We start from the raw sequence: 18,239 nt of genomic DNA, 5'->3' as shown, positions 1-18,239 counted from the left end.
AAAGTGATGGTGTTCAAGGTGATGGTGTTTAAGGTGATAGTGTTGGTGATAGTGTTTAAGGTGATGGTGTTCAAGGTGATGGTGTGTAAGGTGATGGTGTTTAAGGTGATGGTGTATAAGGTGATGGTGTTTAAGGTGATGTTGTTTGATGGTGTATAAGATGTGGTGTTTAAGGTGATGGTGTTTAAGGTGATGGCGTATAAGATGTGGTGTTTAAGGTGATGGTGTTTAAGGTGATGGTGTATAAGATGTGGTGTTTAAGGTGATGGTGTTTAAGGTGATGGTGTATAAGGTGATGGTGTATAAGGTGATGTTTAAGGTGATGGTGTATAAGGTGATGGTGTTTAAGGTGATGGTGTATAAGGTGATGGTGTATAAGGTGATGTTTAAGGTGATGGTGTATAAGGTGATGGTGTTTAAGGTGATGGTGTATAAGGTGATGGTGTATAAGGTGATGTTGTTTAAGGTGATGGTGTATAAGGTTTGGTGATAGTGTTTAAGGTGATGGTGTATAAGGTGATGGTGTATAAGGTGATGTTGTTTAAGGTGATGGTGTTCAAGGTAATGGTGTTTAAGGTGATGGTGTTAGTGATAGTGTTTAAGGTGATGGTGTATAAGGTTTGGTGATAGTGTTTAAGGTGATGGTGTATAAGGTGATGGTGTATAAGGTGATGGTGTTCAAGGTGATGGTGTTTAAGGTGATAGTGTTGGTGATAGTGTTTAAGGTGATGGTGTATAAGGTGATGGTGTATAAGGTGATGTTGTTTAAGGTGATGGTGTTCAAGGTGATGGTGTTTAAGGTGATAGTGTTGGTGATAGTGTTTAAGGTGATGGTGTATAAGATGATGGTGTATAAGGTCATGGTGTTCAAAGTGATGGTGTTCAAGGTGATGGTGTTTAAGGTGATAGTGTTGGTGATAGTGTTTAAGGTGATGGTGTATAAGGTGATGGTGTATAAGGTGATGGTGTTCAAGGTGATGGTGTGTAAGGTGATGGTGTTTAAGGTGATGGTGTATAAGGTGATGGTGTTTAAGGTGATGTTGTTTGATGGTGTATAAGATGTGGTGTTTAAGGTGATGGTGTTTAAGGTGATGGTGTTTAAGGTGATGGCGTATAAGATGTGGTGTTTAAGGTGATGGTGTATAAGGTGATGGTGGTATAAGGTGATGGTGTATAAGATGTGGTGTTTAAGGTGATGTTGTTTAAGGTGATGGTGTATAAGGTGATGGTGTATAAGGTGATAGTGTATAAGGTGATAGTGTATAAGGTGATGGTGTATAAGGTTTGGTGATAGTGTTTAAGGTGATGGTGTATAAGGTGATGGTGTATAAGGTGATGGTGTATAAGGTGACGGTGTATAAGGTGATGGTGTATAAGGTGATGGTGTATAAGGTGACGGTGTATAAGGTGACGGTGTATAAGGTGACGGTGTATAAGGTAGCGGTGTATAAGGTGATAGTGTTTAAGGTGATAGTGTATAAGGTGACGGTGTATAAGGTGATGGTGTATAAGGTGACGGTGTATAAGGTGATGGTGTATAAGGTGACGGTGTATAAGGTGACGGTGTATAAGGTGACGGTGTATAAGGTGACGGTGTATAAGGTGACGGTGTATAAGGTAGCGGTGTATAAGGTGATAGTGTTTAAGGTGATAGTGTATAAGGTGACGGTGTATAAGGTGATGGTGTATAAGGTGATGGTGTATAAGGTGATGGTGTATAAGGTGATGGTGTATAAGGTGACGGTGTATAAGGTGACGGTGTATAAGGTGACGGTGTATAAGGTGATGGTGTTTGATGAAGATAAAAAGAAGAAGACGGAGGATCCTCATGTGTGAAGTACAGGAAAGTACTAGTTTTTATTCCTTCATATTCAAACTTCACAAACAGCGTGAACTTGTACAATACCTCAAGAAGAGTGAAAATTACAAAAAAGTGCTGGTAACATTTACAAAAAAATCATCATCCTTACTTTTGCGACAATCAGTTATTCTTCCACTCCTTTTTTTAGTCTTTTGTATTAAGGCTTAATACTTCTGTATAAAGTATATGCAAGATAAGTCTTCACAGTTTTTTTCGAAAAAAAAAGTCACAATATTATGTAACATAATGAAGCTTTTACAGCTATTTTTCTGTATAATAACAAATACACATCACTGGTAATTATACGTGAAATACAGGGCTTACTGTAAAATGGCAGGTAATGATACTGACTGCTGAAATAAATCCTCTTTTTTTTCGTTTTATGTTTTCCTTAAACACGTTTATAGGAAAGGTTACATGAAGGTAGCGCTGCGATAACTGAAGGAGAAGAGAATGAAAGGAATAGTATGTCTTAAAAACAAACAAACAAACAAACAAAAAAAAAAACAAAAAAAAAAAACAAAAAATAAAACAACAAAATAATAACAAGGGAGATCGCCTCCAAACTTTGGCACATCCCTTTAAATGTTCTTTCTTTCTTTCTTTTTTCTGGAAATCAGGTTTATTTTGCTGCTGCTGTTGTTGTTGTTGTTGTTGTTGTTGTTGTGAGCGAGACTGGTGTACAGTAAGGTGAGATCATGCTGCGTTGTAAGGTGCTGAATCAGACGCATCAGAAGACTCGACTCGACTCGACTCGGCCGTGATAAGGTGCATTTCTAAGACTCAAAGCATGGAGGCTTTTTATATCCCACTAACAAAGTCAGTAATCAGTTTAGTAATAATAATAATAATAATAATAATAATAGTAATAATAATAATAAAAACAATAACAACAATCATCAGAATCAGAATCATTATAATACCAAGAATAATTTACAAAAGAAGACAAAAACAACTTTATGACCAATAGTCTCGAGGCGACCTTGTGAGTTCATGCGTGCTTAAAAAAACAAAACAAAACAAACAAACCAACAAAGTTCTTTCTTTATGCTGTGTGTGTGTGTTAGGTGTGTGCCGACATCCTGTGTGTGTGTGTGTGTTTGTTTATTACCCATCTTGTGTGATAATGGTGCCTTTCTGGTGTTCATGATGGTGTTGAGTGTGTGTGTGTGTGTGTGTGTGTGTGTGTGTGTGTGTGTGATGGTCGGCACACATCTAACCGATGATGTTTCCAGAGCGTGAGTATGTGAGGCTCTGAACTGAATGCGACACAGAACGAAGCAGATATTCTTTATTTCATTATTATTATTTATTTATTATTTTTTAATGTATTTCTTTCTCTTTTTTTTTTTTTTTTAAATCCGGGGATTTTTCCATAAGCTGCACTAGTTTACAGATCAGCGTTATGAGAGCTCTAGCCCTAAATTGACCCTCATGCACACGGTTAAAGTGACGCGACAAAGCTCGCTTTAAATCACCTACATCACGACAAAGCGGTTTTGGTTTTAGTGCAAACACAATCGCTGGCTTCAGCTTCTGGAGAATAACAAGCTCACCAAGAAAGATCACATTGAAGGCACATACTTATGCTTCCTCTAACACGCGACGATTTTGAGACGTGACACCTTTTATTTATTTACTTGTTTATTTATTTATTTCTTTTTTTTGCGACACCTTTCAATAAACACCACGAAGCGCTTATTACATTAAAGCCACTAGTTCTGACAAAATCCAAAAAAATTCATCACTACTTATGATTGCTATCGATTATTAATGAGCGTAGAGAGAAAAAGCAGCCGTAAAGGAAAGAAGCTGCGGGTTTGTGCTTTTCCCTTACGGCTGCTTTTCCCGGCCTGTGTGTGTGCGTGACTCGTAAAGTCGCACGCAGAAATAAAGGAACAGCTTTCCTATAGACAGGCGTTTACACTGATTACACTCCCACTCACAAGGGGTTTTTTTTCTCTCTCCTTTTTTTTCTCCGGCGTGTCCCGGGAACAAGACGCCTGCTCTTCTGTTTGTTGTGTGAAAAGCGTGACGACAAAAACCAGTGATGACAAACAGAAGGAAGAAAAAGTCCATCTTTTGTACACACTACGTCTTTTATGTTACTGAAGTTAACAGATCTAATAACGGAGAGAAACTGATGTGGATGTCGGTGTGTGTGTGTTGTTTTTTTTTTTATTATTTACTCCATTAAAATCTTTTTTAAACAGATTTTTTGGCGCCGTGTTTCCGGGACGGATCTCCGGAGCTCCGTTTCCACCGTCTCTCTTGTTTGTTTTTCTCTCTTTTCCCCTAAAACAATGACACGAGGAAACCGGAAGTACTAAAGTTCAAACGCGCCTCGTTCTCTTCGCCTCTATCGCCTCATCGAGCACGAATCCAGCGCTGGCGTGAGCGAGCGCGAGCCTCCAGGACGTCACGTGTCACACACCTTTCTCTTTTCTTTTTCTTCATTTTTTTTTGTACATTTTTAAATATTTAAAAAATTCTCAGCTCTCTCTCTCTCTCTCACACACACACACACACACACACACAGCATGGTGCGAGTGCACGGGCAGCTCACCATCACACTCCATCTCTTCTCCTCTGTTCTCTACTACAAACTGACGCTCATCCGAGAAGACGACTATTACTTTAGTGCAAATCTCTTTTTTCTCTTTTTTTTGTATTTTTTTTTTTAAAAAGTGGCAGTCGGGGGTGTTGTCGTTGTCGTCGTTGTTGAAGAAGAAGAATAAGAATAAGAAGAAGAAGAGCATTTTGAGACAAAGAGCGTGAGACGACTTTTACGCTTTTAGTGGTTTAGTAAAATTGGTTGAACTTTTTATTGAAGTGGTTTCCCTTTTTGTTTGATTGTTTTTTTTTCTTTTCTAACGATTACAGGTGGACGACGTCGGGCACGTGCTGATACTCAGCTCTCATATCACCAGATATATATTTATAGGCTCATGGGGAAAAAATAACACAAGACTTCAAACGTCGTTTAAATTCGATGGAAAAATGTGAGCTAAATAAACAAAATGAACTGATTCCACTTTGATCAAAAAGAATCAGATTTGAAGACTGTGATCCTGTCGAGTCGAGAGGAAACACAGAAGGCAGAAGGCACGCTCAGGAAGGTCTGAAGGTGTGGATGATGCCCGTGTCCTGGTGGTCGGTTTGCGGCTCTGATTATCAGCACGTACCTTCGGTCACTAATCGAACCTTTTTTTTTTTTTTTTAACAAATTTAACACCATTTTATTTATTTATTTATTTACTTTTGTTTGGTGACGTGACGGACGGTGACGCCGTGTCCTGTGCTGCTTGTTTGTGTCTCACTTTAGTCCAGTGTTCGACAAGTCAAAAGTAGAAAATAACGGCTGTGTACACACACACACACGCACACACACACTCACGCACACACACACACACACACACACATTCCAACAACCGAAAAGAAATCCAACAGGAGAAACAGGGCAGGAAGCCGAGCTCGCCGCTGGAACAGCAGTCGTCAAGAAGCGAACACACGAGAAAGATTTTTTAAAAAATAATTTAAAAAAAAGTTTTTTTGTTGTTTTTTTAAAAATTGAACTGCAGCATATAATTTAGGGTTGCTTAGTTACTTCTTTTATTATTTCTGTGTTTCTTTATTCCTTTGAACAAGTCAAATCTTTTTCTAGCGTCACTACGACAGCATCACTGTGTACAGAAGAAACCTTTAGCATGAGGCCAGAATGGAAGAAAAGAAAAAGGAAGGAAGGAAGAAAGAGTGAAAGTGAGTGAGGTGTAATAAGAGCTCGTGTACATGTGAGTGTGTGTGTGTGTGTGTGTGTGTGTGTGTGTGTGTGTTAGTCAGCTAAGGAAAAGCAGGGCAGAATAAACAGACTCCAGATTAACAGCACTGTCTTCTACATGACCTTAAAACGGGAAGTCGGATGCTAACAGGGACATTTGGCTATAAATATATATATGTGTATATGTGGAGATAGAGATATATAGATATATAGATATAGATATGTGTGTGTGTGTGTGTGTGTGTGTGTGTGTGTGTGTATAAATATATATATATATGTGGACAGATATTAGCTAACCCATGTACTCTAAATGAACTCATGCTTCACCATAATATTGCCTTTATCTAATGACCACGGGCTTTACATTCTACTCTGATATCAACGTTTTCCACCCAACATATTTACACTACAGAATAAAAGTCATGGATATTTACCTCACAGGAAACAAACAAACAAACAAAAACATAAACAGGGAACGTTTGGTCCTTTAGGTCGTCATGACGACGCGCACGAATATCGCTCGTGGTTGCTTTTGTCGTTGTCTGTGTGTGTGTGTGTGTGTGTGTGTGTGTGTGTGTGTGTGTGTGTGTAAGACCGAGCGAATCCATGCAAGATGCTGTAAAATACGAAAACATGCGTAGAAACAGGCACTAGAGTTTCAAACGTGTGACGTGTTTTTGAATTCGTGAGAAGATTCGTGCGAGAGCGTCTGCGAGAAAACAGACAGAAAAAAATCAATAATAATACAAATAATAGAAGAAGAATAATAATATTAGAATAATGTGCAAACAAATACACAGCTTGGTCCTTTTTAATTGATCAAAAAAAGAAAAACATAAGAATAATTCTACAAAAATATTCAGAAGAAAATGAAAGCGGGACTGATTTATTCCACTGATCCAGTGCATTTTAATCATCGTTTATTCGCCGATTTATTTCGGCTCCGAACCGACCGATCGCACGTTAACGACTTCGTAAGATGTTTTTTTTTCTTTTATTCTCCTGAATCACTGCACAGGTGTCGAGTCGGATTTTTTTAACGATCTGATTTTTAATTTTAATTTTTTTTTTTAAAAAAATGAATAAATAATCGGGGTTTTTTTTGGTCTCTGTAAGTTTGAGCAGATTCTGATGTTGTGTGTTTAAACTTCGGCTAAAAATCAAAACAAATCCTAACAAATCACGTGAAGACGTCTGATGCACAGACACGCTGATGCTCTTTGGTGTTTACAGGAACGAAAACAACAACAACAACAACAACAATAATAATAATAATAATAATAATAATAATACGCCGTTCATGTGTTTTCTTTTTTACTGAAATTAAATTAAAGGGAAAATTATTATGAATAAAGACGGAGCTCGATCAGCGTGGAAGCTTCGGGCAGCTGAGATTAGCATTAGCGTTAGCAGCCCAGCGTAGATACAGCGCACGTGACCCAAAGCACGTAGTGAAAGTCGCACAGTGCAGGTGGATCTGTTCGGACCGGTGAGAGGCTCAAGAGCGTCTGCGGGCGTTTTAACACTCGGACGCTCACCGAGACTCGTCTCTCACGCAGCAGAACGTTTCCTCACGCTTCACATCAGCGTTTTTTATGGAACACACACCGGACGCCGCACACTTCTGTCTGTATTAGAGTTAACGTCCATCCTGAGCTCGCGCGAACACACCGTACTCTATATAATAAACACTGTAACACACCACGTCCAGCTCACACTCACAACCGTGTGTGTAAGAGTGTGTAAGAGAGAGAGAGAGTGTGTGTGTTTTGTGTGTGTGTGTTTATCGTCACACTTCTCTATCGCACGGCTGCTGATTAAATCCCGTCTCTCTCTTAGACTTTTTTATATTCCATTAAATCGGTCGGAGAAATAAAAAGCTCTTTTTCTGTAAATATCTGAGTGAATTCGGTCTCCAGACGATTTGTGTGTGTGTGTGTGTGTTGTGTGTGTGTCTTTCTGATATGATCACGGATTATTGTGTAAGTGAAGTTACTCTGTGGAGCGAGTGAAGGTAATAAACGAGTGTTGGTCGGCATGCGGCAGAAATGTGGGGAACGACAGGAATGCTTGCTTTCTCCGACGTTTCATTGATTTGATTCTTTTTTTTTTTCATTTCTGCTTATAATTAAAAGTGTTCAGAAAGACAAAAAAGCAGAAGGTTGATATTTGTGGGGCTGAATAGCTGAGAGAAGTGAGGAATGTCTGTGATTAATCAGGGGAATGTGAGCGACGGCTGAGATTTCCGCCACGTGTGTTTTTCTTCCTCACGTTAACGCTGCTTTTATTTTCTCAAGGACGAGTTTTTATGGCAAAAGCGACACGACGACGCGGCTACAATACTGACGTCGGGGATAATGATGGGGATGATAATACTGCAGCGCCGTCTGATGTTCTACAGATCATTCAGAATATTTCGAGTGAACTGGACCAGGAGCTTCAGAGGTTCATCACCTCCATACGTCTGAACATCCACACGCTCTGGTGTATAACTTTTCCTATTAAATTATTAAAACTAAAAAAAAAAGATTGAACAAATTCACTATGTTGGGCCCAAAATGTCCTTAAACAGCTGTGGGATAATATTCCAGGAGAACTGGGAAGAGTCGCGAGTCCGGACTCGGATAAAATATCTTAAATAAATCTAAAGAATTTCTTCCTAGTTACAGTTTAGTGCTTTAATCAGAAGAGACGATTTTATTGGTTGTTTCTCTTCTATCTGCAGCGTCGGCGTGTTTCCCCTCCGCTTCCACATGACTGTTCCTGAACAATCCAGAGCCTCTTATTAACCAGAAAAACCGCTCGCATCAGCATGCACTGGTGTGTGTGTGTGTATCAGCGAGTGGATTAGGGGTGTGTGTGTGTGTGTGTGTTAATTTCATACGCAAGCTCCTACTGCACTATTATCCGCTCTGATAAATGAAGAATAATCTGCTTCTGTATTTCATAAATATTTGTTCTTCTCTAAGTCTCTGTATACTGTCTCGTGTGTAGAATAAAGATTTGTTGTTATAAACAAGGTGTGTGTGTGTGTGTGTGTGTGTGTGTGTGTTTCCTCTTTGGATTGGTATCATTACTGCTGTAAATGTACAGATGCTGAAAGGAAAGTGGATGAATAAAGCAGTGATTTAAAGCAGCTGTGAGTAAAAAACTCAAAGTACGACGTGACGTGAGGTGACGTGACAGTACACGACGAAGCCTCGATGCCGTCGCGGCGCTCACCTTACTTGAAAACCATGACGTTTTAATTAAAGAAGGAAATCTCTGATGGCTGTTAATATGTCACAGGTTCACGTGTACGACTGAATAATTCCATTACTTTAGTGTGATTTGTCCCTTGTTCATGTTTCTGACTCTCTCTCTCTCTGCTGTCGATCACAGTGATAGCCAATCGTGTGAGCTCGTGTATATGGAAGAGGGCAGACGGCACTCTGAGTTCCTGTGTCACTCTGCTCTGTGATGCAGCAGGTGTTAAAGATGGCTGACTTCACACATCTCCCAGGAAGCACGTGTTAGCCTTTATGTCTCCGGTCGGAAGCTATTGAGAACTGGCTGGTGGGCGGGAATCGGCCAAGACTAAAACTCGGGTGGGGGGAAGCGTATGTGAGTTTTATCGGCGCTGCACGCTGTGTGTTTGTTCCAGAACGTGCGGCGTCTTTCTGACATGATCAGTACTGACTAATAGAGTAGCAGATTTGACAGATTCTGGGATTCGGCGCGGATTTGTTTCCTCTAACGTTACTGTGAAAGTGTGAGATTTAGTTTAATCGTACGGATAAAACATCGAACCGCAACACAGCGACTACACGTTCACTACACTAATATTCCACAGCGTAAAACATCGCAATGATTATCGGCACTTCTCTACTCACGATATCGCACACACACACACACACACACACACTCACACACACACACGACACAACACACTTTCTCTACAGAGCCAAACTGAAGGTTAAAGTCTAAGTGCTGACGTTGTAAAGCGGAAGAAATCACATTACACACACAAAAAAAGGCTCTGCAAATAACTTTTTTTTTTTATCTGTGTGTATGTGTGAGTGTGTGTGAGTGTGTGTGTAGTAGACCAGGGCACTTTGGACGAAAATATTGAATAAAAACGGTGTTATTTTGGTGATTTCAGGGTTCAGGACACACACCCTTACTCACGGTGCTGACGTTACACAAGGCAAAGCACAGGGTTTATTATTCTCTTAAAAATGTTTCCTAGGTTTTTTTTTTATTTGATCTGTATTTCATTATTGCTGGTAATCAATACTTTAAACTTCACTTGGGATTTGTTTCAGGCAGTGATTAAGTTTGCTAGTGAAAGAATACTGTACAGTTTTATGATTATTATGATTAATATTATAACACATGGTGTTGTGGGTGACAGTGACGTAGAGTTTCAAGCTTGCAGCTATACAAAGAGGCACTTTGTTATTAAACGGCATTTTTTTCAACAACAAAACAAAAAAAATCGTTGCTTGTTTTATTGTATGTACAGCACTGTGTGTGTGTGTGTGTGTGTGTGTGTGTGTGTAGTTCTGGGGTGTTGATGACAATTCTAACCCCTTCAGACCCTGACTGGTTGTTTGTGGTTTGTGGATACGAAGGGGGAGGGGCATGTGTGTGTGTGTGTGTGGGGGTGTGTGTGTCGATGAAGGGGTGTAGCCAGGGCAACCAATAAACGTCGAGCTTTTTTTTTAGCACTCGTGTGAAACGTGAGATGGTGCTGATGAGAAAAGCAAGAGAAGAAAAAGTACATAAATACAGTGACGTGTTCGTTTTTAAATACGAGAAAACGTGTTTTTTTATATATGTTTACACAAATAATCAGCATATAATAATAATAATAATAATAATAACGATGCTGACGGGGTGTGAAGCGGTTTAACTGAAGGGGTTTTGGAATTAAAACTGTTGAGACACTTGAACATCTCTGCGGTGTTTCTGAATAACGCTGTCGGAGTTTCAGATATGAGTGTGTATGAGAACATGAATCATACCAGCGTGTTGTAATGTGAAAGAAAGAAAAAAGAAAGAAAGAAAGAAAAGTAGAGATATTGTTTTGTACCAGCAGATAAAGGCGGTGTGAAGTTACATATTATTTCTGTGCCCAAAAGAAAACAAACTACCAGATAGGAAAAGTGTAAAAATATAAAGAACAAATCCCAAGACACAAACACACACACACACACACACACAAACACACACATACTTTAGCAGATCTGTAAGAGTAAGATTCTGTAACTGTACACTAAAAAGAATAAAAACTAGAGCATTTTGTGTGTGCGTGCTTATGTGTGTGTGTGTGTAAATGAATAAATGTGAAAAATGACCATAAAACCCCCAAAAAACTGAATTACCTGCTGAAAATCTTGTGATAAAATCGTCTTAAAAAAGAAAGAAAAACAAAAAACCCAAACGTGTTGTCTGCTATAGCTCAAACGAATCAGATAACAGAAGCGAATGTCCTCCAGTTTAGCCTCGGGAGATGTTTTACTGTCGTAAGCAGACATGTGGATGTGAGACGTTAGGTGGCGAGGCGTAAAGGGTGGAGCTCAGAGTTAGAAGTAATTCGGATGATAATAAACTTCTTCACAGTTAATTAACAAACTAAGTGTGGTGTTCTGAGGGGAGTGTGTGAGGCTAATCTGGTGGTTATAATCTTCTGTTAGCTACGTTAGCCTCGGAGGCGTAGCGCAGGGCAGATGTCATGTGTGTTGGATCTGGACGAGAACGTTGTGTTTGGGTTTTTTGGGACGGTGTAGATGTGTAAAAAAACGAACAACAGGTGAAAAGATAGATAGATAGATAGATAGATAGATAGATAGATAGATAGATAGGTAGATATATATTTCTTTTTTTTAGTTCTTTTTTCTTTTTTTTAAATACATGAAGGTAAAGAGTCTCTGAGCTCGAACCTCTGCGATAACACGAAAAGGTGATTATAGATAAAAACTGTGAACGGCGAAGTTATATAGAAGTGTACTGAGAAAATATCTGAAAATGTGTGTGAACGAGTGTGTGTGTGTTTGTGATTGTGTGAATGAGTGTGTGAGTGAGGATGTGTAAGTGTGTGTGTGTGTGTGTGTGTGTGTGTGTGTAAATAACAGGTGATTTGCACTGCTGTATTGCGAGAGCACCTTGTACACGCTTTAGTGCATTTTGGTTGTTAAATGTCATTAAGGCTGGTTTTAAGGGCACAAACATGATGGCCGACAAAATGCGTTCTTCATCATCATCATCATCATCAAGGTGTTTGTTTTATTTATTTAAAGAATCCTAGATGACGTGCAGCCCGTCTGCTAATCCTCACTGAACAGATAAACGAGTCTTCGCTCCTAAGACTCGGGCTTGAACTGAATCACAAAACGAATCGTGGAGCTCGTCTGAGTGATTCGCTCGTCTGATTCACTCGGCTTTGATTCGTTCAGCAAGCCTTAATGTTGTAAATAGGGCGTGAACTGCATTCCCAGAATTCTCTGGAGCGTTCTTATCCTTCTGACAAACAACAGGAGATTCGTCTGCTGAGAGACTCGGAGAAATGACTCAGACATGTGCCGATGATCAGCTCTGTGAAGTCTGGTGTCATGGTGTGTGTACAGGTGTGTGTACAGGTGTGTGTACAGGTGTGTGTACAGGTGTGAGGTGCAGCTCAGGTGAAGGTCTCTGTGTCGGGATAAATGCAGGTTCACTGTTTGGTCTCGAACAATAAACTGCTGTTTTTAACGTCAAAATATATATTCGTCTGCTAGGTGACGTACAATTTCACTTGTGGCTTCGTCTGTGATTAATATTCGATTCAGTTTTGCCTAAAAAGCTTCACTTTAGTTTAAGTTTATTTTTGTGTCATACTTTTTATTTTATTTTAATCCTTAATCTTACTTTAGTTGAACATTTGGTTGAATCTTTGCTGTATTTTTGGCTTGAGTCGGACAGCTGACTGATTGTCTTTAGTTTCTTTGATAAAGGGAAAGTTTGTTTGAGGTCACGACAGATCGTTTGTTTGGGTGTCAATGTCTCCAGAGAGAAACTTCTAGCAGGTGAGAAAACGCATTTAATCCCAGAGATTTCTGGGAGATTCGCCCACTGGTTACGGATCAGACACAAAGCCTCCTTCATTTGTATTGGCTGATGGAGACGTGTATTTGTGAACGCGACGTATCAGAGCGCAGTGTATGTGAGCGCTGTCTAATACGAGTTCAAAGCCTGATGTCCTTTTCCTTAAAAAGTGGGCGGAGCTAACACGCTGAGCGTTCTGGTGAAGGTGAAGGGCTTCGTCTCTCCTCCTCACGCTGTACGTGTCTAATTAAAGCACACTGAGCTCCGGGCTGATGTAATCTCACTGCAACAGGAAATGACATCAGTCCAACCTTCCTGAAGGTTCCACACACACACACACACACACACACACACACACACACACAGAGCTGTGCACTCAAACCCATTAATACAGTATGATGATGAAATGAGAATAAAACATTGGCACATGCCTGAGTGTCTCTCACAACCGGACACAACTTCCTGTTTGATAATAAAGCGCATCATCTCCTGCAAGTGTGTGTGTGTGTGTATGTGTGTTTGTGTGAGGAAGTGGACTGAGGCCTGTCGCTGTGCTGTGCTCTGGGGGTGTGTGTTATTTATTTTATTTGCTGTGATTGTTCTTGTGAAGTTGTGAAACTGTGCTGGCGGATAACACACACACACACACACACACACACACAAACACACACACACACACAAACACACAAACGCAGTACCTGCACTGCACATTGCAAAGGAAGCCCTACAGTTCAGGCATCTCTCTCTCTCACACACACACACACACAAAATCTTTGCACAATACACAATAAAAAGCTGCACAACCAACAACACAACTGCCTCTACAACACAATTTATATTCACAACACACACGTTTCAGATGTTGTTTGGTATGAAACGGTTCACTGTGTGTCTGTGTGTGTTTCAGCGTATGAGACTGCTGGTGGGGATGCAGAAAGATTTTTAAAACAACCCCCCACCCCCCACCCCCCCACACACATATACACACACACACACACACACTCACACATACACACATACGACATGGTACGGATTTAAATAGGAAGAAAAAATGAACAAAAACACACAACCACCAAAACAAACACATCACAAGTGAATACTAGCGAGTGCTAATAACAAAATCGCAAAACATTAATCATCATCATCATCATCATCATCATCTCGTAAAAAAAGAAAGAAAAGAAATGAAAAGAGAAAGAAACAAAGCTACTGAACACAAAACTCAACTCATTTAGATAAAAACGCTTTTTCTCTCTCTAAAACTAGAACCTCTGTGGTAACAGTAGTGCACTTATCGGTTTCTGCAGTGCAAAACATAGACGTGAGAAAAAACCATGCAGTCCTTTTTCTCCAAAAAAAAACAAAACCCCAAAAACAAAAACAACAAAAAAATCCTTTAAAACCGACAAAGCAGGAAAAACAATTGAAACAATTTCATACGAAGCACAGGCGTTTAAAAGTGTGCAAAGTAACACTCTGATGTTTTGTTTCTCGATAAACGAACATATTATTATTTCTTTTTTTTTTTGTTGGAAAATGAAATTTATTATTATTACGATTGCTTTTTTTTTTTTTTTGTCACGACGGTAAATAACGGGGTGGGCGTGTGGATGTGAAGAGAGCGAGCAGCGGACTAAAGCCGGGGCAGCAATGCTGAAATGACCTCATTGTCACACACACACACACACACACACACACACACACACACACACACACACACACACTCTGGGCTGTGTTTAAACACACAAAATAAAACTGGGTTTCTTACAAGGGAACTGATCTAGTGACTCAAACTGACAACCTGCATTGTGGGAAGTCTAGAGCTAGTGCACTATGTAGTGAACAGGGTGAGATTTTGGACACGTCTCTCTGACTGTTTGTGGGCCGTGAGATCAGACACAGATCCTAAAATAGTGCACTAGACGGTACGTCGTCTGGTGCATGTGGTTTGGGACACGTCTCAATCTCTACTCTTTTTTCCACTACAAAGGGTTTAGGGCTCGTGAGTAGTGCACTTCAGGCTGCGACCATCACACAGCGATGCATTGTGGGAATTTAGCAGAACTAAATGTTCCAGGACTCTTAAAATAGCTCAGGAGGACAGGGTGTGGCTTTGGACACCTCTCACTCTTTCTGTGTCTTTCTACTTTTTCCCACTGGGCCACAACAAAAGGGCTTAGGGATGAAAAGTAGTCAGTAAATCAGTCAGCAAGAAATGAGACGGTGTTGATTTTCTGTCTCTTTCTGTCTGTTTGCATTTTTGAAGAAAACCCTAAAATAGTGCACTAGCTAGGACAAGGTGTGGTTTTGACCTGTCTGTCTGTCTCTGTCTATATGTCTCTGTCTTTTTGTCGGTCTGTCTTTCTCTGTGTCTTTTTTCTGTCTGTGTCTCTGTCTGTATCTCTGTCTGTCTGTCTCTCTGTGTCTGTGTCTTTGTCTCTGTCTGTCTGTGTCTCTGTCTGTGTCTTTGTCTCTGTCTGTGTCTCTGTCTGTCTGTGTCTCTGTCTGTCTGTGTCTCTGTCTGTGTCTTTGTCTGTCTGTGTCTCTGTCTTTGTCTCTGTCTTTGTCTGTCTGTGTCTCTGTCTGTGTCTTTGTCTGTCTGTGTCTCTGTCTGTGTCTCTGTTTGTCTGTGTCTCTGTTTGTCTGTGTCTCTGTCTGTCTGTCTGTCTGTCTGTTTTGTGAGCTGAGGTCTGTTGGAGCTACTAGATGGGGGTTAGGGATCAGAAGTAGTGCACTTCAGTCAGGAACAGAATCCTAAAGACAAACAAATGAACAAATAAATGAATGAAGGAAAAGAGAAAAAGGACCGGGTTTTTTTTTTTTTTTTTTACAATTTTTTTTACAATTATTCTTTTTTCTTCCCTACAAAGCATGATGCATTATGGGTACGCTGTTCTGCTGCAGTGCATTGTGGGATTTCATGTCAAAAATGCTGTATAAAATGGCTCCCAATAGAGTAAGTGCACTAGATAGTGAAGGGGTGTGTTTATTTCGGCTAGTCCTCTCTCGCTCCCTCTCTTTATCTATCTTTTCTCCTTCTCACACTCTTTGTGCTTCCTGTCAGCCAAAAAAAAGGAAAAGAAAAAAGAAAGCTCACGCCGGGCCGTTTGAGCCACTAGGTGGGGCTTAGGGATCAGGAGTAGTGCACTTGAGTCGCCCCACCCGCCCAAACAGCTGAGTCACGGCGGACGTCGCTAACAGGAAGCAGCTTTGTTTTTTTCTTTTTTTTTTCCTTTAAAACTCCTTTTCCTTTTTTCCTTCTTTATTTTTGGACGTTGGGTTATTTGTGTCCGGGTCGCTAACTGGCTCGGTGTCAGCGGCTGGTGTAGTAGTGAGAATAGTGAGAAAAGCTTCAGCACGCCGCGTCGGGGTGTAACAGTCTGAACGCGCGAGTGTGTGGCGCAGCCGCTAACACCGAGCCGCGCGAGACTGCGCTCATCTTCTTATTTTTATTTCAATTTCAATCGTAAAGTGATGAGAAATATGTTTTTGAGAACCTTTTGAGAGAAATAAAGAAGCCTCTGTTGTTCCCGGGCTTCTTACTCTTTTTTAATTCCATTTTCTTGTTTGTTTTTTTCTTCTCTTGTTTTTAGGAAGAGGTCAAATAACAGTCTTTCAGTGGCAGTGTTCGCAACACGGATTCACAAAGCTGAAATACTGACAAACTCTAACCCAGTCCCTCCTCCTGTAAACTGCACTCCAGCCGTCTAAAAGGGGATCGGGGTGGAACAGGGAGAGGTGGGGTGGTGTGGAGGGGGTATACGGGGCGGGGCGGGGCGGGGCAGGGAGAGGGTGGGGTGTGTTGGGCAGATAAAGGATACGGATAAGATAAAAAAAAAAAAACATCATACAGGGAGTCAGACGTTCTTTTCCTTGCGACGACTCGATTTGATTTCTCGAACGCATTGTTTAATCCGTGTAATAAATAAGAGCCAGTGTGGAATTCTGATCTGACGGAAAAAAGGCAAACGTGTGACCGTCTTCACTTTCCAACGAATCCAAGCCAGATATTGTTTTTTTTTTTTTTGTAAAGGTTTACCACAGTAATCAGGACGCCGTGGCATCCAGTACGGTCTACATGGGAAAACGCTTTAAAAATGTCACGGTTTTGCACACACACACACACACACAAACACACACACACACACAGCCACATATGCACACATACGATACGACTCACTCTACGTTATGTAAGTGTATAAGTAGTCTGTGTATATATATATGTGTGTGTGTGTGTATATATATATATATATATATATATATATATATATAAAAGAGTGTGTGTGTGCGAGTGTGTGTGAGTATCTTTCGCAGGCCTTTCGGTAGTGTTCAACACATAAATCAGTAAGGAAATCATACATTTAGAGGCCGGTAGTTTGGATCCAGCCAGTGGATCAGTCGCCAACTACACAGCCTTAAGGCCACCATCTATGGTTTTTTAATTCTTTAAGAATAACGACAAAAAGCGACCAAAAAAACAAAACAAAAAACAAACAAAAAAAAAAACTTTTTGTTTTCTGGGAAAACTCAACTCAATGTGCCAGTGTCTATACTCATTACTCTTCATGCCCCCAATTTTAGGGAAAACAAACAAATAAACAAAAAAAATCTAGTGCCATTATTTTTCATTCTTTTTTTTTTTGTTGTTGTTTAAAAAGTTTTTTTTTTTTAAAACTTTTTCGGTATATATTTTGTACTTATCCGTCAGAGACGTGCTTGCGCATGTGGTCGTTGAAGTGCTCGATTTGGTCAAATTTGACCGGGCACACGGAGCACATGTAGGTCGTCGCTTCCTGGCAGCTTGCCTCTGAGGCCACGCCCACTCCGGATCCACTGACTCCTCCCCCTGCTCCGCCTCCTCCTACCGGCATGGCCAGAGCCACGACTCCGGGGCCGGGTTCGGGGACGGCCATCTGCACCGGGATGGAGGTGGTGCCTGCCGGGTTGCTGGCAGAGACCCCGGTGACAACCCCTGTGACCCCGGTGACAACGCCGGTGACCCCAGTGACGACCCCGGTGACCCCGGGCGCGGTGCTGTGCAGCGCCATGTGCCTCTCCAGCAGGGTCTTGTGGGAGAACTTCTTCTTGCAGATGTAGCACTCGTAGGACTTCTCGCCGCGGTGCAGGCGCATGTGCACGTTGAGCGAGCTCTTCTGTGTGAAGCGCTTGTTGCAGATGCTGCACTGGTAGGCGCGCACGCCTGTGTGGGTCACCATGTGCTTGATCAGGTAATCCTTCAGGGAGAACGAGCGCCAGCAGATGCTGCACTGGTGCGGCTTCTCACCTGCACAGACAGAAACAAAAAACAAACAAACCTGCATTTTATCTGCATCTCCTTCCACATTGACTTCTTTCTAAACTTCCAGCTGTTTGTAGCTTTAACACCTTCTTTCGTTTTTTCACATACTACAAACAAATGTTCATGCGCACAGGAAGTGACATCACTTTCCCTATTAACGATAGTTCTGTATTAATGTTTAAAGATTCTTCACTGAAGAAAGGCCAGCCCATTTTAGTGCTGGTGGGCGTGGCTTA

General features: G+C 40.9%; 1 protein-coding gene across 6 annotated transcripts in view; it reads right to left on the bottom strand.

Annotated features, from left to right (window-relative positions):
- Positions 1-1,826: 1,826 nt before the first annotated feature.
- Positions 1,827-18,239, bottom strand: part of zbtb20 (zinc finger and BTB domain containing 20) — an 85,587-nt gene continuing 69,174 nt past the window's right edge. For all 6 annotated transcript variants that reach the window (XM_027159396.2, XM_027159397.2, XM_027159395.2 and 3 more), the window contains one exon: positions 1,827-17,988. In XM_027159396.2, the coding sequence (XP_027015197.2) occupies positions 17,402-17,988 (587 nt within the window). In that variant the 3' untranslated portion in view covers positions 1,827-17,401. The remainder of the gene's footprint in view (positions 17,989-18,239) is intronic.

The sequence above is a fragment of the Tachysurus fulvidraco genome, chromosome 26 (assembly GCF_022655615.1).
Source record: "Tachysurus fulvidraco isolate hzauxx_2018 chromosome 26, HZAU_PFXX_2.0, whole genome shotgun sequence".
Taxonomy (NCBI): domain Eukaryota; kingdom Metazoa; phylum Chordata; class Actinopteri; order Siluriformes; family Bagridae; genus Tachysurus; species Tachysurus fulvidraco.
This window is presented reverse-complemented; position numbering and strand designations above follow the sequence as displayed.